The sequence below is a fragment of the Furipterus horrens genome, unplaced genomic scaffold (assembly GCF_987537825.1).
Source record: "Furipterus horrens unplaced genomic scaffold, mFurHor1.1.pri manual_scaffold_11, whole genome shotgun sequence".
Taxonomy (NCBI): Eukaryota; Metazoa; Chordata; class Mammalia; order Chiroptera; family Furipteridae; genus Furipterus; species Furipterus horrens.
In genome coordinates, this window is record NW_028327181.1 from 12,299,299 (window position 1) to 12,325,367 (window position 26,069).

The window sequence follows — 26,069 nt, forward strand, 5'->3', positions numbered from 1 at the left end:
GAAAAACACTGATGTGAGAGAGAAACACTGAATGGTTGCCTCTCATACACGCCCATCCGGGGACCAAACCCACAACCCAGGCCTGTGCCTTGACCAGGAATCGAACTGGCGGCCTTTCACTCTGTGGGAAAACACCCAACCAAGTGAGCCACACCTATCAGGGCTGATGAGACATTCATATGCCTTATGACGTGATCACCCCGATCAATCTAGTACCCATCTGACACCATGGATAGTTATTACAATATTCTTTCTAAAAGGAATTAGTGTGTGAGAGACATACAGAGAGAGAGAGATGAAGAGGTACAGAGGAGAGAGAGACAGGAGAAGCATCCTTACCCAAAAAATAACCATAGAGCTGACATAGAAGTTCCATCGTGCCTCTTCCGGAATCCCTGCCCAACATTTCGGGGTCTGCACTCTCTTCCAGTCTTTCCTGTCCGTGGGAGCATCTCCTCCGAGTTGCAGTCTGGGAGGACCTGCGTGGGGGGACAAAAAGGACACGGAGGCCGTTGCACTTTAGCATTAACATTTCTTTCCACTTCCCTGTTATGAGCTGGGAATAGAGACAGTTCCCTTAATTTCAGAAGAAATGAAAATGATCTTTCTTTGGGCCATTGGGTAATTCCACCCCCCACAGCACCCCTGCTGCTAGCTCAGATCCACACACCCCTCTTTGGGGTGAGGGGGACCTTCTCTTTTATTGAATGTAAATCTCAAAGCAGAAATTCAAAAGAATGACCCTTAAGGCAGCTGTATTTTTTTAAACTGAAACCAAAATATCCACCCAAGACCCACCTTTCTCTTCCTTATTTTTCTTTCCTTTCCTGGCAGAGAAGGAAAAAAATGTAGGTGTTTTTTTAGGGCTTAATTCTCAGAAAGATAATGTCTTACTGAGGCGTAGCCTCAGAAAACTGCTCTAGAAATTGGTGTGCACAGAGCTTGCTCTTTATGAACAGTAAGAAGTGTGACTGTGGGCCCTGGCCAGGTGGCTCAATTGGTTAGAGCATTGTCCTAATACATCAAGGTTGTGGGTTCAATCCCCGGTCAGGGCACATATAGGAATCAACCAATGAAAGCATAACTAAGTGGAAAAACAAATCAATGTTTCTCTCTCTGTCTCCCTTCGTCCCTCTCTGAAAAAAAAAAAAAAATAGAAGAGTGAATGTGGTGAAAAAGGAGCTGACATGGAGGTGGTCAATGGCAAGGGAGACCAGAGTTTTCATTCTCTTTCATTTTTTCAATGTTCTTTATTTTTAACAATTTCCTCCTGTGGCTGATGAACCAGCCTCTACACACTTGGTCCCTGGTGCTGCCATGTTGCTATTGTTTAAAAGATCCCCTCTTGCCTGTCATCTCAGGGCCACTCATCTATTATTTCTGGTTCACTTTGCTGATCTGACCCATATTGTCACTAGTTTAGGGAGCCCTGAAGTTCTGGATCATGAATGGAAAAAGAGGCGACCCTCTACATTTCATTCAGGGGCCATGGCCCGAAAATGGTCAATATTTGCTCCACAAGGGATTGATTACCTTTCATGCCATGATTACAGTTTAACTTTCATTGGACAACTGTTCCATCTGTAGAGATAAAAATAAATACTGGGGATGTGTATGCTGGTCCTTTCACTGGACTCCCCACAGTGTCTCTGGCTTCCCACTAATCCATTCTCTTCACAGCACTTTGGTTTGAAAACAAAAATGTAGTCATGCCAGGTGTCTGTGTAACACATTCAATGGCTCCCTAGTGCCTTCGGGACTCAGCCCATCCTCCTTATCTAAGCTGTAAGGTCCTGCAGGGTCTGGATGTTCAGTGATATCTCCAGCTCCATCTTATACCTGCTGTCTTGGAAGCTGGCAGTGGTGGAGCAGAGCCTGGGGATATCACTGAGGGGCCAGTCGTAGAAGCAGAACCACATGGTATTGCGGACTAAGGACTATGGTATATGAATCAGAACATACATGTTCATGCAAGAAAATGGGGAAGAAAAATGTTCATAAAAGGGCGCTGAGGATGAAGAGAATTTACTAACAAGGGCCGGTACAAGTAGATGAGCTGGAGCCTGTAGGGAAATCTGGAAGCTTGGTGCATCCAGCCGACTCAGGGGCTTATGAAAGGGGCTGATGTGGAAGTCTACAGAAGTTCATGGCTGCCGCCTGTGTGAATTCACAGCTAAGTGTCTAGGGGTGAGCTTGACATCACTGTTGCCCAGCAGAACCAGGGAGAGGTAGATGCGGTGCAGGAAAGCGAACAGACCGGGAGCTGCCTCTGTATCCGTCTGCCTCTCCCCACTCCTCACCAAGGCAGACCTTCCTGGTGTGATGGCTGCTGCTTCGCTGGGGTCTCCTGGGCCCTCACAACGTCACTTTTAGGCAACTGAAACCCACCACCATGGAGTGAAAGGCAGTCTGGGAAACATGGTTCCCAGTATAGGTAAGTTGCCAACAAAATTCAGCAGAGTGGGCTGGGGTGAAGAATAAGAAAGACGTGGCTCTTGTACCCAAGGAACAGGGAGAAAGAGCAGAGAGGTCCCAGGCAGGCATTTGGGCAGTTTGGCTGTGTGATGTGGGGTATAATTCCCTCCTGTGTATTGCCACCAAATCTTCAGTAAAATCCACACCTGTTGGCCCTGTGTTCAAGGTGGCTTTGCTCATTTCCTTTTCCTCCTTCTCTCCCTCATGTCCTTTCCTCCTTTCTTATAGATATCCTGAGTCAGATTTGAGGTTGGCCTAGAAACAGCAGACTGCAAAGGTAGTTCAGGCACATACAGTTTCCATTTTATTAAAAGCAGACGTGAATTTCCAACATTGAGAAATCACAACGTTGCCTCGCTCCTTTCATGTTACCTTTACATCTCGTTCCCATAAAGCAACACCTCCTTACTGGAAATCAAGAAGTACAAAACAGCAAAAAGCAAAGGTGTCTCCCCCGTTGCCTCCCAGCTCCACTTACTCCTTGTGCCATCGTCAAAAACATGGAAGCCCAGAGAGGTTAAGTGTCTTGCCACAAATCACACAGCATTTATTTTGGCCTTATAAAGAAGCTTCTTATATGTGGCCCATCTCTTAAAAGGCCACACTCTCAAAGCCAATTCTCTAAAGTGCTGCTTGTCCAGCCCAAGAGGTCTGAGAGCCTCTTCACCTGAAACAGTTTGCATTGGTCATTGTGGTTACAATTTTCCATTTTCCATTAAACTAGGCAGAGTGAGGGCGATTATCAGGGACCGCAGGTAGAGCTTCCTTTGGGGTGGCTGGATCTTGGTGGGAGCAACCATGGATCAGGGATGGGCCTCTGTTTTAGGGACTCAATTTTATTTATTTATTTAAAAAAAATTTTAAGGGGGGGGGAGAGACATCTATTTGTTGTTCCACTTATTTATGCATTCATTGGCTGATTCTTGTATGTGCCCTGATCGCCGTTTGAACCTGCAACCTTGGCATATCAGGATGATGCTCTAACCAGCTAAGCTACCCGGCCACAGCTAGGGCCTCAATTGTAGAGTTCACTTGAGTCAAGTCAACTTATTAATTTATCTCGGTGGTAACCAGAATGCTTGTGGACTTTCAAAATCTTTGACCAAGGCCCACAGTAAGAAGTACATCTTTTAAAGCAGTCTAATACACATACACACACATGCACACACTTGCACCCCGGGACAAACATTTCACAAAACAAGACTTAAAACTAACTGTGTGGCTCACTGTCTGATGATTTTTATTCCCATCTATTTTACTTCATTATTTCTCGGTGCTGCCTGCATCCATCTGAATGTATTTCATGACCTACTAATTGGTCTTGAGAGGCAGCTTAATGCTGATCTAGGGGATTTCTTCTTGTAACCAAGGAATCTCAGAAAGGTCACAAAATTAATCACAAGAAAGTCCCTTGTTACCTCAAATCAGAGTTGAGAGCATCATAGCACCTGAGGCCAAGTTCAGCAAGGCTGTCCTAGGTCTGCCTAGGCTACTTTTGCTCCACTGTAGGGCTCACTTCTCCAGTGATCATAATGCTCGTGTTTGTCAAGGAGTGATAATCGCTCCTATTCGCCAAGTGCTTACAGTGTGCTAAGTGGTGGAGAATTCAAAGAAATAAGAGGTCTAATAATATGGTGGAAACGATGAGCTAGAGGTACGTGAGGGAAAGCAGCCCTCTGTCCCGGGCCCCGCCCAGAGACAAGAATAATGGAACCTGTGTTGTTTTAACACCTGCTGGCATCAGTGAGGCGTGGAAGAGAAAACATGTACCACTGACATCATTGTGGCCACAGAGCGTGATCCAGTTTGCACACCCTTGGAAGAAAAGCAGCAATAGGGTTTTTACCAGGAAGGGCTGCTCAGGTTCTAAATATGGGGGCTCAGCACACCACGTCTCCCCAGTATTACTGTCACGAGGTAATGAGAAATAGCAGATGCCCAGACATCAGGGGGTCCTGGTGGGATGTTGTGGGCAGGGTCCTCCACAACATGAAGAGGGAGAGCAGAGCAAGAGAGGACTTTATGTCTTGCACTTGAGAACTCCAGGCAGGATGCAGGCTGCACACCTCCATCTGCCTCTGATCAAGTTCATGGACATGGGCAATCACATAGTTGCATGCGCATGTTGCTTCGCTGGTCAGTATTAGTGTGTGGAAGAAACCTTGGGCTGGGAGAAGACAGATGCCTCCTCTTTCTTGGTGCCCAGGATGGGGCAATCAAAGCAGTCTGGTACCCTCTAACCAAGAAGGTTAGGGATTAGAACCTATGATCAACACTAAATAATTTGTATTTACTTAAGCAGATGACAACTACATCAACATATAAACATTTCCAGCTCTTTCCTTCCTCTCCCAGTCAATCCTTATCAAAGATAACTGTCATTCAACCCACTACCAGCATTGATTAGTTTTGCCTGTTTTTCAGTTGCATGTAAGTGGTCTCATATCATATATGTATTTTTTGTGTCTGGCTTCTGTAACTCAACAGCATGTTCATATAATTTATCCACGTTGCTGCTTGCCACAATGGTTTGTGCTTTTTCATTGTTGTGTAGTATTTCATTGAATGAGAAATGCACCGTTTTATCCATTTCGTAGTTGATGGATATCTGGGTTGTTTCTGTTTTGGCTGTGAATAAAGCTTCTGCAAACATTTGTGTGGAGTAATATTCCTCGGTCATATGGTAAACATATTTAGCATTTAGTGTGTACCGCCGAACAATTTTCCAAAACGGTCAAACCAGTTTATACTCACACCTACAGCCTAAAAGAACTCCCATTTGCTCCACATCCTTGCCAACACTTGGTTTTGTTTGTACTTTTATTTTAGCCATTCTAACATAAAACACTGTTGTGGGCATCACTGTTATATGGACAATCTCAAATCATCATGACAAGCCTGTTATTGTTCCCACCTTCTGCAGAAACAACCAGAGGCCTTGGGAGGTCAAGCCACTTGTCAAAGGTCCCTTGGCCTGTATAGAGTAGAGATTTAAACTGCGCGCATAACCTCCTGGGTTCTGTTTCCTGGTTCTGGCTGGATATGCTGTACCATGACCAATTCTCACTCTGTCACCTACCAAGTCAGTGTTTAGGGGCACAGTCCCCACAGACCTCACCGTGTGTGTGATTGTTTTATTTCACTATCACCTCTGGGTCTGGACCTGTGCCCTCACTCAGTCCTATCCTCCCTTGTGTACTGTGTTGATAGAATTAGTTCTTTTTTTTTATTATTCAAAGTATAAGTTTTGGCCAAACCACACAATTTTAAAACAACGAATACAAGTTACTTGAACCAGTGACCAAGGATTTCATTCTCTTCAATGCAGGAGAGATTTCCAAAGCTGCAGTGGACAGACTCAGAACCACAAGCCCTGTGATCCCGCTTCCTGGTGTCCACGCCCTTGTGTGGTCACCCCCCCCCCCCCCCGGAGGACGGGTGGGGCAGGAGACGAGCTTTTAACCAGTACAATCTGCGATGGAGATGGGCTGTGTAAGATTATAATCCTCATCTCTGGAGGTGTAAGTAGCTATGTTGGGGAGGCCCAGATAGCTAGGATTCAGCTTCTCAGAGCCGAAGACAACCTCTGGACAACAGTCTGCAAGAATCTGAGGTTCTAAATCCAACAGGTCACAAAGAACTAAATGTTGGCCGTACCCCCGTAACCTTGGAAGCAGACCTTTCCCCAGTCGAGCCTCAGATGAGACTGCAGCCCTGGGAGACCCTGAACAGAGGACCCCATTAAGCCATACTGATGCTCCCAACACATGGGAACTTTGAGATGCTAAATTTGTGTTGTTTTAAGCGGCTAAGTTTGTGGTCATGTTAATTACACAACAATAACTAATACAAAAGCCTTTTCTCTGTATGCAGATGTACAATACAATCAAGAAATCTGATTTGACCAGACAACTGATCTCACCCCACTAAAGTGCTGGTCACAGACAACTGCACCATTTCTAGAGGGGACAAAACTCCCTATGGAGCTGCTTAAGTCCCCTGACACATGCCCAGTAGATGAAGGCTTTGGGAGCCAGGCATCCCATGACGTCTGGACTGTAAACCCACAGTCTTGGGAAACCATGTTCTCTCTTGCACATTTGTTGGTTCTAAGTGTGATCAGAATAGTCCCAATGATTCCCAAGTGGGCTGCCAGTTGTAGCAACATTTCTTGAGCAAGGGTTCAGCTGAAGGAGTTTCCTAATCATGTGCTGGATGTCCACATGGATGGTAAGTGGACTGGCTGATGGAGCAACAAAGATGGGTGCACGTAGGGGAGAGGTCAGATGCCGGCAAATACGGATCTAGCACCCAGATCCTGCAGTGACCCTGTAGTACCTCTGCCGTCAACCCAGCAGCCCAACAAGCTGCTGTGTGCCTGCGTCATCTCTTTGCATAGTACACACTGGTCCCTGGCAGTTCCGAGAAGGAGGCAAAACAGGCATTTCTTTTCGAGACCTCCGGGGTGGAAACACTTTGGCCTAATGTTGCTTCTCACTCTTGTTTGTTTAGAAAAATCAAGGCCAGGATGGACAAGCTACCACTTGTTTGCTTCCTCTCATTCCTATTTAAAGCAGCGTAAAAGAAAAGTCTTCCAGAAAAATCCAGCCTGCCCCCCAACACCCCCACCTCCACACATACCTTCTTTTTGGCCTCGGTTAAAGGGAGGGGAACGTCATTATCCAGAGAGCTGCCAGAGCTGTCATTCACAAGGGCAAACAGGTCATGCCGTCTCCCTGTTTAATGCCATCCACGGCTTCCCACTGCTCACAGGACAAAAACCCAGCTTTTTGGTGTGGGCTCCATGGCCCTGACCTTGGCCCTGTCTCAGACCTCACCTCATACCCTGTCCCTTCATTCTCCATGCATGCCAGTGCCAGGCCATACTGTCCACCTGGAAGTCAGTTTTTTCCTCTTTCTCTTCATCCTTCAATTCTCAGCTTCCGTGTCGCCTCCTCTGAGAGGCCTTCCTGAAGCCACACCTGTTATAGACACTCTCAGATATCTATAGCCTTTTGGCATAGAGCACAATTTTAATTAAATGATTGGTAGGTTGCCGACAAAGTCCCCTTGCTAGGATGTTATTCTGTGAAGGGAGGGAGTATCTACCTGGTTGCCACTGTCATCTCAGTGCCCAGCACACAGTAGGGCCACAATAGGTATCTGCTAAGTAAATGAAGGATGGAATGAAGGAATCTGTGAATAAATGAATGAATGGAGATCAACATAATTTTTAAATCTGAGAGCTTACTTGGCCCCCTGGCTAGATGGGAGGTGAGCCCTCACCATCGATCCTTAATTATCACTTTAGCTTTTGGGTTTTCAGTGACAGCATTATGCTTCCTTCCAGGGATTGATCTCTGCTCTCCAGTCAGCTCTGGTGATGCTCACAGACTTTACAAATGCCAAATGTCATGACTGCGGTGACATGGGCTGGTCACCATGACAGGAAGAAGAGTTTCACAGGACTGGAGTGGTTCCCATCCCCAATTAAGCCTTAAATGCTTCAAAATTGGCCTCAAGAATGTGATTCTCTGAAGGACTGCATTCAAGACTTGCAAGTGGCCAGGATTCCAGGATTTTTTTGTGGTCTCTAGCCAAACTCCATGTTCAGTTCTTTTCAGAAACAGTGATGTGCAGTGGGGGGTCCTGGGAGTTTTCGTGGCTGTCCCCAAGTCTAGGCACAAAGTTGATCAGGCCTGACTGCACGGATGTGGACATCATTCATTCAAGTCAGTTGAGCCATTACTGTGTGCCTTATTATCTCATTAATGCTCACAATAATCTTTGCAATTTTTAATTACCATCATTATAGAGGAGACCACTGAGATTAGTCTATGTCTCTTAGTCTATGATCATGCAGGTAATGTTTAAAGTGAAATGCAGATTGAGGCCTACATCAATGACTATTCTTTATCCTCTCAACTATGCCACAACCCCAAAATTTCTCTAGTCTGAAGAGGTCAGCTGAATGACACTGGGGTTAAAAAAGTTGCTGTCCCTAAAACGTCACACACAGGTACACAAACAATCCTGGTCAGTAAAATGCTTATAAGAAGGGAAAAGCTTATTGTTTTATAGTCAAGCATATGGTTTAAAAAACATACCTAGGATAGCTGACCTACCAACAAATTCACACTAAGGTGTAAATGACTGATAGGAGATCTTTTCATGACAGTTGCTTTTGATGAAGGAGAAGGAAGGAGCATTTGTGCCTGATGGGCTAAGCAAGCAAGGGGAGAGAAAGAGCAAAAGGGAAAAGAAAAGTGAATAGGGCTTAGGAAATAGAGAGAGCCTCAGCAGGGAATTCTCCACAGCTTTGCATTATTGCTTGGGGTAGCATTTGAGCAGAGACTTTGGAGAGGCCAGGAAAAGAATTGAAAGGTTAGTATTCCAGGCAAAGGCACCAGAGGAAGAGCCTCCGAAGTTGGAATTGACTAGGCCAGTGTGAGCCAGGCTCGGTGAGTGGACTTGGGAGTAGTAGGAGGTGAGTTTTGGAAGGTCATTTTAATGGGACTTTTATAGTTTATTGCACACTTGAGTATGTACTGGGCTAACTTGTTTGATCCAGCAACCCATGGCTTTGAGTATAGGGACATTTAAAAGATAAGAATTAGGGGAGCAAACTCTGGGCTCAGACTGCCTGGGTTCAGATCCCATTAATTTAGTTATCATGATTGTTTTGAAATGACTTGGCATTAATCTCATGTTTAAATTGAGGTTAACCATCTCCATCATGGGCCTTTGGGGATGATTTAATGAGACAATCACACAGAGTGATAGTTGGCATGCAGTAAGCACTTAATACATGTTACCTGTTATTATTATTATTATTTATATTTTATACAGGCAAAGTGGCTTATTTTAATTATATATCTCCTGGGATTGATTCTGTCTTTGCAGACAAGTGATTTCTTTTTCATGCCTGCCACTTTGATGGTACTCAGTGAATATTTATTGAATAAAAACAGAAACTAATGTGGCATGGACCTGGTAGAAATAGAAGGCAGAGCATAAAAAGGTGACAGAGAAGTTAGAAGATAATTTGGTAGGTAATGGGGAGCTATTGAAGGTTCTTGGGGGGGGGAGCAATGAAGCGTGAGATGAATTGGAGGGAGACTTTAAAAGCAGGATGAATAGTTGGCAAGCTGTGGGCATCCTGGGATGATGAATAAGGGAGACTTATTCTGGAGGTTTTAGGGAAAAGGGAAGGAAGGCTTTTCTTTTGTACTCACTGCTGCCTTGGAGGCCTACAAATCACCCTGGACATGCACCCCAACTTGGCACACCTAATGCGCCTCTACCCGTGATGTGCTGGTCTGCCTACGACAGCCACCTTCATCTGGGCCTGCTAGATCACACTAGGATTCTCCCTTGTTCACCTATCCTGTACCTCCAGCCAGAAGTGTCTTACAAAAAGGCGCATCTGATGTTCTCTCTCTTCTCTTTGAAACCTGTCTCTGGCTTCCCACTGCCCCAAGACAGCTTCTGTTCCCCTCCCAGACCCTGCATAGTCTTGCCCTGTTGACCTCTCTACCCCGCCCTCCTTCTCCTTTCTGCAGGGGCTTCCCACTGGGGCTCAGCTGACCGGGCCCATTTCTAATCTGGAATTCTCCCACGTGCCGAGTGCCCAAACAATTCCAAGGCCTGAGCTAAAACTTCCAGAGTGACCTAGTGGAAGTCTCCTCACCCTTCCACCTGCCTGGAAATCGCTTGGGTGTCCTGTCACAGTGCAGGTGCTGCTTCCGTAAGTTGGGGGCTTGTGAGAAAAGCACTTTCAGGCCCTGCCTCAGACTTCTGAATCTGAATCTCCCCATTGGCGATTTCAGCACACAAGTGTCTGGGGGTTCTGGTTTAGAGCAGTCTCAGGGGCATGCAGCCACCTTTTTGGTGGCTTCTAGGGGTCCTCTTGGTTCAGGGTTACACCAGGCCTGGCCCTGGTGCCATGACTTTGTTACTGAGTCTGGCCTTTTGCTATACCCATGAGCTCTGACAGAATGAGACCGGGGGGGCGTAGATTCACTGCCCACGTGGCAGGCCCACAAATGTCTTGTGCTTGTGAGTATGGCATGGGAGATCTATAGGACTTTTCTTAGCAGACAAGGGTGGACTTTCTTGGGTTGGTCTTGATATAATTTCTCAGCTGAGTGGCACATGCCCTTTCCGACAGAATCTTGGAGGGAAGGCCGCCAGGTTAAGGGTAACTGGGCAATGAGGAAAAATTCTGGCCTTTTGTGACTTGTATATCCAGAGCTCTTCTCACTCCCTGAGAGGCAGACAAGGTGGCCTTTCCAGTCCCATGGGAAAGCCAAGGCCTGCCCGGGGTGTCTGAGGCTTTGGGCGTGCCCGCTTTCCCACTGTCGTTGCTGGTCCTGACTTCCTGCTTCTGCTGAGTTCTTGTTCTTTAGATCTTAGCGCTATTTCTTTATCACGGGTGTAGATCCCCATGTGGGTTCTGGTTCCCCATCTGCCCTGCAAGCTGCCATCAAAGCCCCCACCCATACAAGTCATGACGTTGTAAGAGTCGTCAGAAAGGCATGACATTTGTGTGCAGATCAGCAAACTGAAAATGGCACAGAAGACAGAACAGACCACCCCACCCTCCAGGGGGTTTTAATGGCTCTTCATCCTGTGGTGTGCCTGGCCCTGGGCCACCTCATTGGTCTCTTTTCTTCCTAATTCCGATTGTCCTCCACGTCTTCTGTTAGCCAAAGGAATTCCACTGCCCCCACTCTCAGGATGGAGGCTCCCAGACCCACCTTTGCATGGACCAAGCATATCATGGTTCTTAGCTACTGGAGAACTTTTTAGGCCATTAGCAACAGCAAGGCCCAGCAGGGACCTGGCAGTGAGGGCCCTTCCTTTACCAGGATGCACCCTCTTTTGTGGGCACTTGGGGTTTTCAGTAGCATTGTTTTCTCTCTTTAGATTAGCTTCTGATAGAAGGCTGAGTCTTTGAGACAAATGAGCTAGAATCCTTTATGTCATTCATTCATTTGGTTGCTTATTAAATCACTACATATGTATTGAGCAAGGTCAGTGTGGTGCCTGCAGATACTCAAGGAACAGATACAAATGTGTTCGTTTCTAGAAACTTGCTGATGGATCGCTCACTTCACCTGGGACTATGGCCACAGTGAGAATTATTAATACCCCAGATACTGCCTAACACAGTAAAAACTGAAACTGCCAAGCCGTTATGGAAGGCTATGAGAATTCTTCACCTTGCAAAGGGATCCACCACAGGATTAAATACAGCCAGAGAATTTTAGAATTTGAAGGGACCTCAGGGACCAGCTCATTCCATCCCTTCATTAAGCAGCTGTGGAAAGGAAGATTTAAAAGGCTTAAGAGGCTTGTTTGTAATTACTCAGCAATGTCCGAGTCAGCCGGTCACATCCAGCTCTGCTTTTTTGTTCGCAGGACTGGTCTCTAGCCATCATGCCTTACATCGCGTGGAGATCCTCCAATGACAATGAGGATAATGATGATAGCAATATTTTTTGAGTGCTTTCTATGTCCCAGACACTGTTCAAAGCACTTTCATGTGCCGCCATATTCTTCTCATAGAAATCCCATGAATAACACTGAGAGAGTGCTGAGGCAGAGAGGTTAAGCAGCCGGTCTACAGTCACACAGCACAAACGTCCTGGTGTTGGGGTTCTAATTCAGGCCATCTGGTTTCTGAGCCCACACTGAACCACAATTTCTCTTTTGAGGGGGACTCCCTGACCAGGAGCCCCTGTAGAGAAATTTGTTCCACCCACATATTTAAAGGAAGGTGCTTCTGTATCTAACATAATTTCAGTGCTATGTAAACCAAAGCTTGGATTCTTACCTTTTGGCAGATCTGTTAAAGTATTGAGTTGCTATGTATAGAGCTACCTTTAGAGTTTGTAAAGCTTTGTTGTTAAAATAGCATAAAAGCAGTGCACAGGACCTGTGCAACAATAGCAGAAATGTGATCAAAAGATACAAGTGAAATGGGACACTGGCTCCAGTGAATTAAAAACACCGGCAGACTGGCTGGTGTGGCTCCATGGATTGAGTGCCAGAATGTGAATCAAAGGGTCACTAGTTCGATTCCCAGTGAGGGCACATGTCTGGGTTGCAGGCTAGGTCCCCAGCTGGGGGCACACAAGAGGTAATCACACACTGATGTTTCCCTCTCCCTTCCCCTCTCTCTAAAAATAAATAAAATATTAAAAAAAAATTCAGCAGACTTTATAGAGTTCGATGTTTGGCGATAAACTCATTCAAACGCTAGTGTGTGGTCTTGAGAAGCGACTAGGTTCAGGGGACTGCTTACCACAAAAATCAAATAATCTCTTAGCAGGGATTGGAGTAAATATTGTGATGTTAATGAATAAGGTCAAGTATATTCACTGGTCAGAAATCTTCTAAATGGAGTCTCAGAGTTGACTTTTTTCATGGATGCTTGATTAATTTCCAGAATAAGTCCCCCTTCCCTCAGCTTCGATAATCCAGAGATTCCTCCCTGGAAGTAGGAAGTCCCAGTAAAACCCAGATAAAACCAGCTAGTTCTCTAGTTAGCTTTTTCCTTTGAAGCTATCAAAATTAACCCTGGAGAGTAGTATAAACTTGAACGCATCTGTCTCAGCAACACCTACCTCTCCTAATCAAGGGAAGTCCTAGAAAAGAGAAAAAGGGAACATTAAAGTCTGGAGTTTTGTCTATTATCACAAGCAGCAGGAGCCCAAAGTCATTTAAATCGTCTGGGGCAGGGGAAGGGAGGAAACTTATTTTCAGGGGAACATTATTGGCTGAGGACAAAGGGGTGGCTATTTATTCGCTCTCTCCCTCATAATGATGGCAGGCTGGTGATGGTGTTTAGCAACAGGATCCAGCAAGTCAGTTATGACAACTTCATCCCTGTAATTAGTGTCTTTTGTTTGCAGCGAACCCAAAACTATTCAGCATTAAGAGTCCAGGGCAAGGCAGAGAAGAGGGTGGGGTAGGGTGGAGAAAGTGACGGAGCAAAGAAGGGAGCCAGAGCCAAGGTTGGCACTCATCAAGACCATGGAAAGATACCCCTGAGGGATCCAGTCAGCTGACTTCAGTGGTGGAGGGGATCCAATTCTGCGCTCTCTGTTCTTTCTTCTAAAAGAGCAATTGCTTATGTTTATAAAGGCAAATCGTCTACGACGACGACGACAACGATAAAGGCAAATCATTTTTGCCCATTTCGGTTCCTAGAAATGCCCCAGGGAGATGTTATTTTAGGTAAGGGGTCTTCCTGCTTCAAGTGTAGTTTCAGTATCTAGCATGCCAGGGTCAAGTAAAGCAAAATCAACAGAGGAAGTGCAGTCATCTTTGTTGGAGACCTACTGGGTGTCAGGCAAGGTGCATGTGTACATGTCTTAATTACCTCCTTCATCTTTTCAACAATGCCGGGGGTAGTGGCCCCCTTGGTAACGAGAACAGTAAAGTGCAGGGATGTAATATGCTGCCTCTAACATCACCCAGCTAGTCAGAGCAGGGCAGGGATTTAAATTCAGGTGTCTTTCTTGTTCTAAACTTACTACACCATTCTGCAACCCCCCTAAAATAAACACCCTCCCCCAAACAAAACAAAAACACCCACCACCACCACCAAGAAAAGAAAAATTCTTAACTAAGTCAAAGAGGCAAGTTTAAAAATCTCAGTATTTGGAGGACCATGAAAATATAGGCAGAAGGGTAAAAAGACATATTGAAAGAAACTATATGAATTAAATCATTAAATATGTTAGGCTTTTTTGGGAACTTACCCCTCCTCCTGGGGTGACCCTTGACAAGACATTCTGTGTTCCTGTTTTTAGGCAAAAAAAAAAAAAAAAGGAAAAAGAAAAAAAGAGTGGGTGGAAGATGAAAGTTTGGTATTTGTCTCATGCAAATCTTGGTCTCATTCTTGTATTTTTGTGCTCATTGGTCATTCAGTTTCTGCTGCCCAACCAAAGTCCTCTGACTGGTGCTCCTCCTTTCTACACCCCTCTTATCCTTTTCTGGACAACTTGACGAATATCGTGCTGTGGATCTTGAGAAAGGTCTGGTGAAACTGGCCAATTGTGATGACAGACAGACAGGGAACAGATGAGGGCTGCGTGGGGAGGGGAGAGAGGGAAAACAGAAGAGGGCAGGCTTCCTGCGATGACCAGATCAAGCCCCTTCTGCTGTGACATTACATGTAACGTCCAAAATTCGACCTTAACCATTTCTGGTAAACTCTGTATAGGCAACTGAAAGAACATTCGTTCAAATCCTAGTAAAATCTAGGAGCGTGGTCCAATGTGATCAATGCGGATGAATTAAAGGGATTTTTAAAAACCAGTTAATTCCCAACTCAGGTCTTCTGAAGACTTCTCAGTATCCCTTAACAGCATTCTGGTGTGCCACAGGGATTCGGAATGTGTACCGCTGTGGAAAAGTAAGAAGGGAATGAAAAGCCCAGGCCCACGTGGGGAGTGGCAACCAGACACTGAGACAGAAGATCTCGAAGCTGGAAATTCCCTCTAGCCTTGGTGTTTCAGCTTCTAGCTTTTCCACTTCCCTAAATCACCCTGTGGTGTGTCTGCGTGGGTCTCTTGAACTGATAAACACAGCAGCAGGAATACAGTACTAGTTCTAGTTCTCGGTGACCATTTTAATAACCAAACTCGAACCCCTCTCTCTTGGCCTGAGGGCAATGCAGCGGTGACCACCTTGTGCAGAAAGCTCCTCCTTCATCAGTGGGATCCCTAAGGGCAGCTCAGCTCCCAGGGAGGAACTCTCACCCCGCTTTGCTCTGCTTGGCAGCTTTCTCCAGCTGCTGGGTTTTCCTTTGCTGAGTTTGCAGAGGGGATGTTCAGGGTCAGGAGGGGGTTTGGGGGCTCTATTTAAGAGCGACCCTGAGCACGGCTGCGGCGCCACCTGCTTGGACATTGCTGAGACCATCCCAGACCCCCTGGAGGAACGCTGATTGAACTACCCAGTTTGAGAACTACCGTGTCCGGGGCACAGAGACCTCCCCGCCGCACTGGGTGGTGGGCGTCGGGTCCGCGCAAGTCCCACTTGCACTGGTCCTGGGGGAAAAAGGGGCGTGAGAGCGCGAGGAGCAGGGGGCGGGAAGTCCGGAGGAGGAGGAGTAGAGGAAGTCCCTCGTGGCCACCCCGCGGGGAGGGCGGGACAGTGGCTGTGGGGACTCCGCTAGGAGGCAAGGGGTTGGGAGGGCCTGGCCAGCCAGTCCTAGCCCGAAGGGGCACTGACCGCTGGGCGCGCTCTCCTTGCCGACCCTTCGCGGGAGGGGCGGGGGCGCGTGCTCGGGCAGCGGGCGGCGCGAGTGGGGGGGCGGGGCTCGGTGACCCCGGCGGGCGCGAGGGTGCGGTGCGCGCTGGGCGCTGAGCGGGACGCGGAGGGAGCGCGCGCGAGGGGGCGCGCGGGGGCGGGAGCGCGCGGGGGGGGGGGCTGCCCCGGGGCGGCCCCCCCACGTCGGGGCGCAGCGGGCGGCGGCGGCGGGAGCGCGTCCCGTTTGGGTCCCGAGGAGCCGCCGCCGCCGCCGCCGCCGCTCGCCAACATGGCGGACCTAGAGGCTGTGCTGGCCGATGTCAGCTACTTGATGGCGATGGAAAAGAGCAAGGCGACCCCGGCCGCACGCGCCAGCAAGAGGATCGTCCTGCCCGAGCCCAGGTACCGGCTCCCCGGGTCCGCGCCGCCGCCCCCATCGGCCGCCAGCGACCCCCTGCGTTCGGGAGGGTTCGGGCGCTCGGCTGCTGCTGTGTCCCAGCCGGTGACTTCGGGGAGTGGGCGCTACAGGGTCGACCTCGCGGTTCCCGTCTCAGAAACGGGGCAGCGGAGGGCCGTTGGGGGGGACTCGGGGAGAGAGCGCCGCAAAGTGCCTCGCGCGCGCCGAGCGCCCCAGCGAGGGTTTGGTAGGATGTGGTTGTGACTTCGCTGGATCAGTTCCATACTTGTCGCCCCCTTCTGTCCCATCCCTGTCTCTCAGCCCAGTCGCATCCCCATGTTCCTCCCTGTTCCGTTGCTGTAGTATCCTCTTGCCCCATCTCTGTCACCCATTCTACCCCATCCCTGCCCTCCCCAACCAGCCCCATCCTTGTGGTCCCTTTCTGCCCATTCCTGTCATTCCCTTGTGCTTCATCCATTCTGGTCGTTCCTTCCCTGGTTCCTGCTGTCCCCCTTCCCAACTCCATCCTGTCAGCTCCCTCTGGGCTCCTTAGCGGGGCAGTGCAGGCGTGGCGCCTTTTGTCCCGGGTACTTCAGCTGCAGTTCCAGTGCTTGTCCCCCTCGAGGTCCAGTAGTCGAGTCAACTTCCTACCCTCCTTTCCTTTTCTCTCTGTGCCCCAGGCAGTAATTGAGTGAATTGGGACCCACTCAATTTTCTTTTGGGTGCTGAGTGTGTCCCCTGAGCTGCTTCCCTCAATTTACAGGTCTGCTGGTGGCACTTCGTTAACAGATTGAAATGTACCCGGGCTGGTGTGGCTCAATGGATTGAGTGCCGGCCTGTGATCTGAAAGATCGTAGGTTCGATTCCCAGTCAGTGCACATGCCTGGGTTGCGGGCCAGGTCCCCAGTTGGGGGGGGGGGGGCGGGCAATAATGTTTCTTGCACTTGGTTCCTCTCACACATTGATGTTTCTCTCCCTCTTTCTCCCTCCCTTTCCCTCTCTCTAAAATAAATAAATAAGTAAATAAAATAAACTGTTCCTTTCAAGAAAAAAGCATTTAAAAGCAAACAAAAAGATTGAAATAGGATTCACTCAAAAATGCACGTTGAGTGGGTGATTCCAGACAGGTATTTGTTGTTTAAATGACCAGAGGAAGGGCCCCATGGAATTGGCAAGGGGCTTGGTGAAGCCATACCAAGTTATAATTTAAAAAAAATTTTTTTTAAATTAAATTTATTGGGTTGACATTGGTTATCAAGTTGTAATTTTATCTAAAAAATGATTTTTTATTGATGAGCTATAAAAGACTTTGTTTATTCATATCTTTAGCACAACCATAGAAAAGATTCTTCATCAGATTAATAGTGAGTTTCTAATAAGTCCTTTAATGTATTAGGGTTGAACGCCCCCCCCCCCCCCCCCCCCCGGTTTCTTTCCTAATTAACACCATCATGAGTTGTACAGCAAATGTGGCTTCAGCTCTTGGTGGAATTAATGGTAAAAGGAGACAGACATCTTCTTTATAGTGAATTTGAGGCCATGCAACTTTGTAAAATATTGGAATCTACACCAAAGCCGTTCTCCATTGGGAAGCATCATTCTTTGTAGTCTTATACACCCAAGATTGCTTCAATGTTAACTAGATGTAAGGGGGAAAAAAATCTTTCTTTTGGTGCTAAGTGATTACCGTTTTACAGGTCCATTTATGAGCCCAAGCCCTGTGACATAGAAAACATCAGCCCCTTTTGAGTTATTTGTTGTGAAAAGCCAAATTGTGTCAATGAACACACACTTGCTAATTATTTTTGGCTTGCTGGCCCTTCTTAGCCTGTGCATCTGGTTGGTTTTGCAGGAAATGCTCTTTGAAAAGCAATGCCAAGCAGTAAAAATCAGGGAAGAGTGCAGACCTTTGGGAGTGTTGTGAAATTAACACTCCTATCCAGACTTGAACAGATCTGAAGCTCATTGAAAAACCAGTGCTGTTTAAAATTTCTTGCGAATGGGAAACGAAGTAAAACAAGAACCCCTGCCCCCCCAAACCTGAATTTCATTTAAAAACAACAATAATAACTACATTTCTACAAATGTTGTATAAAATGCTTATTTCTCTTTCTCCTGCCTTTCCTACTCTTTCTAAAGTGCAGGGAGCCCTAAATATATAGAATTTCTGTATATAAATTCAATAAATCTTAACTCAGGTGCAGTCTTTTTAGGGGGGGTGTTGTGAGATATAAAATATTACTAAAGTTAGGAACTTTGTTCATTTTTTTTTTCTTGGTGTTTCGAACTTAATGTGACTTCTGCTTTTTCGTGTTCTTAAGAAGATACTTGTGCTTAGGGTATTCACTTCCTTGTATAAATGCCTTTGTCTTAGGTGGTATTCTTTAGTAAGGCTTTTTCCTCTTAAGGCAGAATTAGTGACTGCGAGCTTATTTCTTAGGATATTTTAGAAATGAGAAATAACAAGAGAGTAATTTTAGGAACCAGCTCTTTAGTAATTGATATTCTGTTGCTATTTTTAAAATAGACTCTTGAGTGAGGCCATTGGAACTTCCTCTGGGGATCCTAATTTGTTTTGTATTTATCTGAATGGCTTTGACTTTCCCAATTTTCGTGGTAACCACCACCTCTTGGGCTATGTTACGATTCTTTCACATTGAGATTATCAGGTAAAACACCTTGCAAAAAATTTTTTTTTCTACCAGTGCATGGCCGTTAGTGGTCTACCTGCTGGATTTCTGAGTGGAGATGGAAGGTCGGGGGATTTCTATATGTGGTAAAGAGTTAATTTCACGTGAAAATGCCTCAGCATAGTGACTCAAAAAGGCTAGTGTGATTTCACTCTTTTGGTAAAGATTACTGGTCAGATGTTTTCTAATGAGAGTTTCTACTTCATTTGGGAATGATCTCTGTGATCACTGGTCTTTAGAATTCTTGAAAAAGAGATAGATTTGCATTTTTAGTATCTAAATGAGAAACATAAAACTAGCCACTGACCTATCACTAGTGACTTTTTATTTCCAGCTAATTATTTGAAGTCACTATAGTCCTCTGTGTGCTTCCTTATTTCAGTTACTTTGCCTTTTCCACAGTTTAAAAACCTAAAGGCAGCAGAACTAAATGATATCTAGCTGACTTGAACGAAACACTGGGGCAGCAGTCCCCTGCTTTTTGGGGACAATCTCAGCAAATGTACCATTCTGCCCAGGGGAGATGTTACTTCTCTGAGGTAGCAAGAGACAACCATTTTGTTATGTTGACACATGATTCAATTAATGAACCAACGAGTGTAAGTCCTGTAAAAGCTATTATTTGTTCAAATTATATAGCTGCTCTAGTTCACTGAAGTATTTGTTGTGCTAATGAAGCAGAGAATGGGCTTTATTGGGAAGAGTAAACTGATCCCAGGACTCCCTGTGCAGGCTGGTAAAAAACACCATCATTCAGAGGTGCGTGCCAGTTGTAGGCAGTTTTAGAAGAGAAATACTTTTATTTAATAGAGTCTGATTCATAAGCCAAGGCCTAGAGGGGGGTCAACATCTTAAGGAAGACCTAAAGTGATCGAGACAGCTTTTTACTTGAGGCTCATTATTCTGTGAGCCTTTTCCAAACAGAATGAAATTCTGTGGACTTGAACTCCCACACGGTTGAAAGAGGTTGAGTAACACGACACTGACCTTTCTCCTGGAGTGTCATTTCTGCTCATGAGGACACTGAAAATTTTGGATCATCAGTTACAAGCCTTGTCCTTTCAGAGTATTCATATAATATGATAGGAGGTTCTGAAAACAACATTTTAAAGGTTCTTTTTCACTTCCTTGGAGCATTTACGCAGTCCTTAAGGAGATGGGCGATGTTGTTTGTTACCTTAATTCAGTACATGGCCGTAGAGCTATTTCTCTGAGGCACACGAAGGGGATGTTATGAACCTGACCTGTACCTCATCCCCTTCCTTCGAGGGGCTTATGGTCTAGTGGGAAATACACAAAGTGTTGAACCAAGAAGGACGTTTACTTTAAAGTGAATTTGCTTGAAGATTCTGTTTCACCCAAGACGAGTAGCATTTGGATGGCTTTTATTAGTCTGTATTCGGAGAACACATTCTGCTTGCTAATTGTTTTACAGTAAATTGTCAATTATTTCCTTTGAAGAGCTGCCTAGCCGTGATATAGAGTAATATGATCTGGGAGTTTGCCTCTTCCTACTTGTAAAACTGCCCTATGGAATTGATCTCGAGAAGTAGTTCAGTTCTCTTTCGTGGAAATGGAGTTTCTTTCATCATTTCCCAGACCCCAATCAGTGAGTGAGTGGTGGAGAACGTGAGATATTCCCCTCTGATTCGGTTGTAGGGGTGTTCTGTGCCTGCCCTCTCTGTATCCCCAGCCTAACTTGGAACTGAAAAGTCAGTGTTGAAAGAAAGAATAGCCTTCAGGAAGAAAGTACGCTTTATTGTTGATGAGAGTGTTTCTATGGATAAAACAGCAGTGATGTTCTTGCTTCTTTTTCACAAAGGTACAGATACAAAATGTAATTTGTTCTGACCTTTCAGTTATTATTTCATTCTTGGTCAAAGCTAATTTGTGCCAGTGACTTGAAGATGTAAGTGTTGTGTGTTGCTAGCAATTCCTAGAAATAGATATTGCAGTGCAATCAATTCGGGACCTAGAATCTGCCCAAGCTGAGCTCTGGGCAGCTTTGAATCGCCTGCTCATTTAGATCTGCCTGAGGTCGAGGTAGTCCTGTCTTTCATGGGCAATGTCTCAGAGAGAACCTCTTGAAAGCGTCTCCTCAGCACACGGAACTCGGCTTGGCCAAACACCCGTTTGGACAAGGATTGGAACTTTTGGGTCAGGTCCCGAGGCTTGCAGAAGGGAAGTCTAGGTCTTCATCTGTCAGTGGCTGGCCTGCGGAGTTGGAATTTCAGAGTCTGTAGAGAACAGAACGCTGGGGCCCCTGCAGCCCTGACAAGGGAAGGAGAACTGTCACTTCCGTGAAGTAGCAGTATAATAACTATCATTTGTTGAGAGCTCATCCTCCCCCAGGCAGGCTGCAGAATTGATACATTTGTTCCCCAGGGTTTTTTTGGAAGTAACATTAGCCCCGTTATACTGCAGGAGCAGGAGCTCAGGGAGGTTAAGGATCTCTGCCCAAGTGACAGGTGGACTTGGCTGGGGCTTCCCTCAGTCCAGGTTCTTTCAACCTTGATGTGCCCTCCCACGAAAAATGAATAATGAACACCTTCTCCCCTTATTTTGCAAGGAATGGGCAGAATAGCGACACGTTTGCGTTTGGGGAACAGTCATTTTGCGGCTGTCTGCATCAGCTCCTGGTACAGCATCTGAAAAGTGAGGCCTGTCCTCAGAGACTGCTAGAGAGCAGCCGCTCCTTGGGGACCCTCGGAAGCAGTAATTACGGCTAAGTGAATCAGCAGTTTGTTCCTTATTTCCCATGAGGAGCTTGAGGGTTAAATGCCTGTTCTGTTTAACAAAAGAAGTGCCATCTTGCTGCTCTTAATGAGAAAGTCTATAATGGGCCACTTCTTCCCCACCCTGGCTCCCCCCAGCCTCCGAACAGTGTTTCTACAATTGAGAAAAAAGGTCAGCTCAGGCTGCCCGACCTCCCCACCCCCGAACCGCACAGAAATCTCCATTTCTGAGAAGAAGGTAAAAGGGCAAAACAATATTTTTGGCCTTATTTGCAATAATAAATCACTTTCCATCCCAATAACCTCCCTTTGTCAATAAGACTGTGTATTTCAAGGCTGCTGGGTGTGAACGTGTATTCTGTGTGCAGGATGGTCTTGATGGTCTCATCTGGCTTTATTCTCCGGGCATCAGCAATGGGGAAATGGAGATAAGATTGAGTTAGCTGCAACTTCTACTTTGTTATTGAGTCATTTGTATGGTGAGTAACTTGCATGCTAATAAATGAGGCTGGATGTCCCTGACCTGCCTCTGCTTTTTAAAAATTTCTCGCTTCCTTTTTCTTCTCTAATTTTATCATTGATTAGAAGTTAGAACCCTTGGGCCTTTTTTTTTGGATTGCTACAGGGGTCTAAAATGCAGAAGTAATACCTTGGCTCCTTACTCATGTCCTGTAAATGTTTCTTCTAATTTGGGAAGGCTTCAGCTTCAGCGTGGAGCATACACTACACATGTTCTAGTGCCGTGTACAGGGCATTATAGGACAAGCCCCCTAGAAAACGCAGTGGAAATAACTTTGCAGTTCCTATACTTTGTGATTGGTGGTTTGGTAACAGACAGCCTTGACTCAGCCTTGGGCCTGTACTTGTTTGCTACCATTTCCTTCCTTCAGGGTCTCGGGAGCAGGAAAAGGTGATGATATGAAAGGAGCTAGGCCAGACCTTCATCCTTAGTCAACTCGAAGACCAGCTATTATGGCTGGGCCCTCATTTTCCTGTGTCCTCCCTACTATAGTATGTCATACGACAATAAAAGAGAAAGTTCTAGATTAGGAACTAGGAAACATGGACCTGATTCCACTGGCAGCTTGCCACAGGTCCCCGGGAAGTCACTTACATTCTCTGTATTCAGTTTCCCATCTGTGCTATGTGCTATCTATTCATTTCTGATCCTGAAACGTCCCAATAAAAATTGCGGTCCCTTGTAAGCATTTCCTATGCATGCAATATATTTCTAAACAGGAGAGAACACTAATTTCAAACACAGATAAAACGATTAGAGGAAATATTAAAAGATGATTTTCTTTTAATTGCATCGTGGATGGTTATTGTTGGGAACAGATGCAGCACAGGATGTAACACCTTTAGAAAGCACAGAATAGCAGCAGGTAGACAGCAGGCAGGCAGCATGGGGACCCTTGTGCCCTGTGCTCTGAGGGACGAGTTCAGAGGCAGGACTTCTGTAAAGTTGAATTGTTGATGGGGGAGGGAAGAGCACATGTTGACCTTAGACCCATAAGTAGATGAATTTCCCAGATTTCTCAGTTTTCTTCCTCTAGCTCTATTTGGCTATGTGTCTAGAACCTTCTACACATGGTGCCTCACTTGGTTCCTTTTCTTTCTTCCCTTCCTTGCCCCATTTCTTTTTCCCTTCTTCTCTCCCTTCCTTCTATCATCTATTTATCCATCCATTCATCCATCTGGCTCTGGGCTGTGTTAGCTTTAGTACGCGTTCACAAGCACGCTACTCTTAAATATAGATAACTAAGCAATTAGGAGGGCTGACTCATCTTTAGAGGGCCTTGCTTCAGTAAAATGAACCAAAAATCATCTAAAAGCAGCAGGCTTCAATGTGTTGAGCATAGGTGATGATTCATTCTAGGCTTCCTTAGACACCAACAGGTTACTAACACAACGTTGTAGTGTATCATATTTGCAAAGATCTCGGAGGGCGTCCAGTCTGGTCATGCGTTGGGTGGGTGGCTTCCCTCTGACATCCAGGGTCATCTTTGAGGAGCATCTTTGGAAGCCCTGTGCTGTCAGAAAGTTCTCTTGTAAGTCATTCTGTGCGCCGATCTCTTCCTGTCATTTTGTGGTCACACAAAACAAGTTTCATCTCCCTCAAAAGTGCAAGAGCTTCAAATATTTGAAGGCATCTACCCTGGCCTTGGGAAGTTGTACTCAGTTCTTCAGTCATTCCTCATGTCACAGTGAAGTCTGCACACCACTCTGGAATCTGTGCTCATCAGTCTCTATATTACCTGGCTAAGAAAGGATATTAAAATTTATGAAAACTAAAAATATATTTGTAAAATTACATAATTAATTTAGTGATGGCAAAACTAGTGATACGTCCTATTTCAGGGGTGTAGTCGAGTTCCTGTGAAGTTCCATCACAGGGAGAAACTGGGGTTCTTCACATGATTTAGATTTCATTACCTCAGTTTGATTAGGGGAATAGTGTTTCCCTCAGTCAGGATCCAGAAGCTAGAGGTGGGCTGCGCGTGTGTTACACAGTGACCACCTGCTGAGAGCTAGGTCAGTGCTGGGCATGTATGCTTTTTAGATAATTATGAACTACAGTATTTTAGGGAGAAAGTGAGCTTTGTGGTGAAGTCTTCCTGTGAGGGCGTTTGGGCGTATGTTTCATAGATTCAAAACTTACAGCTCTGTTAACTCGGAAAGGCAGCAAGTCTTCATTTTCAGCAATACAGCTTCCCTGAATAATAAGCCCTCTCCCTGTGCTTTGTGTGATTCAGTCAGTCTACTGCTCTCTGTTATCTTATCTAGAAAGATAACTCTGGTTATATTTTCAGGTTATTTCTTCTACGTTTTCTGTATCTGTATAGCTTCTGATAAGGGTTTAAGTTAAAAATGAACTAGAAGTTACATGGGAAGGCATTTACACAGCTGTGAAATACTGCCGATTTTCATTTTGCCTTGTGACTCTGGCTGTGACGATATTTTAGATGTATCTTTTAAAAATATGATGCCCTGGCTGGTGTGGCTCTGTTGGTTGGAGCAGTGTCCTATAGCCAAAAGGTGGTGGGTTTGATTCCTGGGCAGAGCACATACCTAGGTTGTAGGTTCAATCCCTGATCTGGGCACGTATGATCCCTGGTCCTGGCGTGTACAGAAAGCAACCGATTGATGCTTCTGTCTTGCATAGATGTTTCTCTCTCTCCCTTTCCCTCTCTCTAACAGCACTAAAAGTCCTCATGTGAGGATTGAAAGAAAAAAGGAGGCCTTTGCTGTTTGGTATGGACGCGGGGGTTCATACTCCAGTTAGAAATGGGAGGAATCCTAATGCGTGATGCACATCAATAATGAGTCCCACTTTTTCACATACATTTACCCTTTTTCCCTTATATTATAACTGGGAAAGGAATTATGCAACGACTCCTGGCACAACAACATTAAGTCTGGATTATCACGTTTTTGTGCTTTTTGTTTCCCATTTAGGACTTGCTTCCTTCTGTTTCAGTTTTAGTGGCAGCAGGAGAAAGGTTATTATTTATGCAAAACACTGCAGCTAGCATGGGTCTCAAAGGGAAAGGTGTCGCCGCACAGTAGCAATTTCTAAGTGACGAATGAGGAGACACTATGTCAGTGATTGCTCTCCAACCCCCCCCCCCCCAACACCCTGAGTTTAATGGTCAGGGATTTCTTAGGGTTCAGTCATTTGCTTGATTGTTTTTGTCTTTTTTAATTTCATGTGAAAAACCAGCTAGTATCTCTGTGTTTCTGTCCTTTAAATCAAGTGACCTGCTTTATGGGGCAATGACTGTTTTAAATTATTTTTTAAAATCAGGTTACTCCATTAAAAAAAAAAGGCTTATTTTTCTCTGGCCATTTCATCCTGGAAAAATTTAATGAGGTAGATGGTGGAAAGGCCTTCATAGGAGATGGGAGTTTCCGGCTCTGTATTACGGCATATGGTGACCTCAGGACGGTGTCGGGTCGCGTATCGGATGGCAGAACTGGCAGCAAAAGCAAGACTCTTCTAAAAACCCTCAGTGGTTCCACCCTGTTCAGAATCTGCTTCTCCCCGCCTCGGGTAACTTTCTTGAGAACCAGGTTGTGACTTGGATCAGTATTGAAATGATCATGATGGGAGATCAATGCACTGGACTTAACATTTAGTTCTGTGTGTGTCTATAACTTATTACACCCAGTAACATCTGATCCCTTCTTTTATGTTTATGTGATAGATTTGAATTTAGAGCAAAAAAATTTCCACCGATATTGGTATATAAGGCTTTATAGTTTTCTGCGTATTTAACTCTTCTTAGTTCCTACAGTTCTCTGTAGTAAGTAGAAATTTTAGAAAGAATAAATTATTCTAGATTTGTCCACGTGGAGATGTTCAGAAGTGTGTTTTGTTTATTTGGGGGACAAACTGGCTCTCTCCATAGACAGTTTCAGACTCCGAAACTAGATTTTCTCACTGTTTCGAGGGTGTCCTGTGAAATTCACGCCGATTAGCTAAGTCAGCCCATCTTCCTCGATGCT

The 26,069-nt window shown here is 45.6% G+C and overlaps 1 protein-coding gene across 2 annotated transcripts in view; it reads left to right on the forward strand.

Moving 5' to 3' along the window:
* The first annotated feature begins 15,978 nt into the window (after positions 1–15,978).
* The window catches only part of GRK3 (G protein-coupled receptor kinase 3), a 103,438-nt gene continuing 93,347 nt past the window's right edge, over positions 15,979–26,069 (forward strand). The window contains exon 1 of one of the 2 annotated variants that reach the window (XM_090257684.1): positions 15,979–16,140. In XM_090257684.1, coding sequence (XP_090113810.1) covers positions 16,028–16,140 — 113 coding nt within the window. In that variant the 5' untranslated portion in view covers positions 15,979–16,027. Of the gene's footprint in view, positions 16,141–22,019; positions 22,040–26,069 lie in introns of those variants that run through there. The other variant, XM_090257685.1, reaches the window with a different exon arrangement.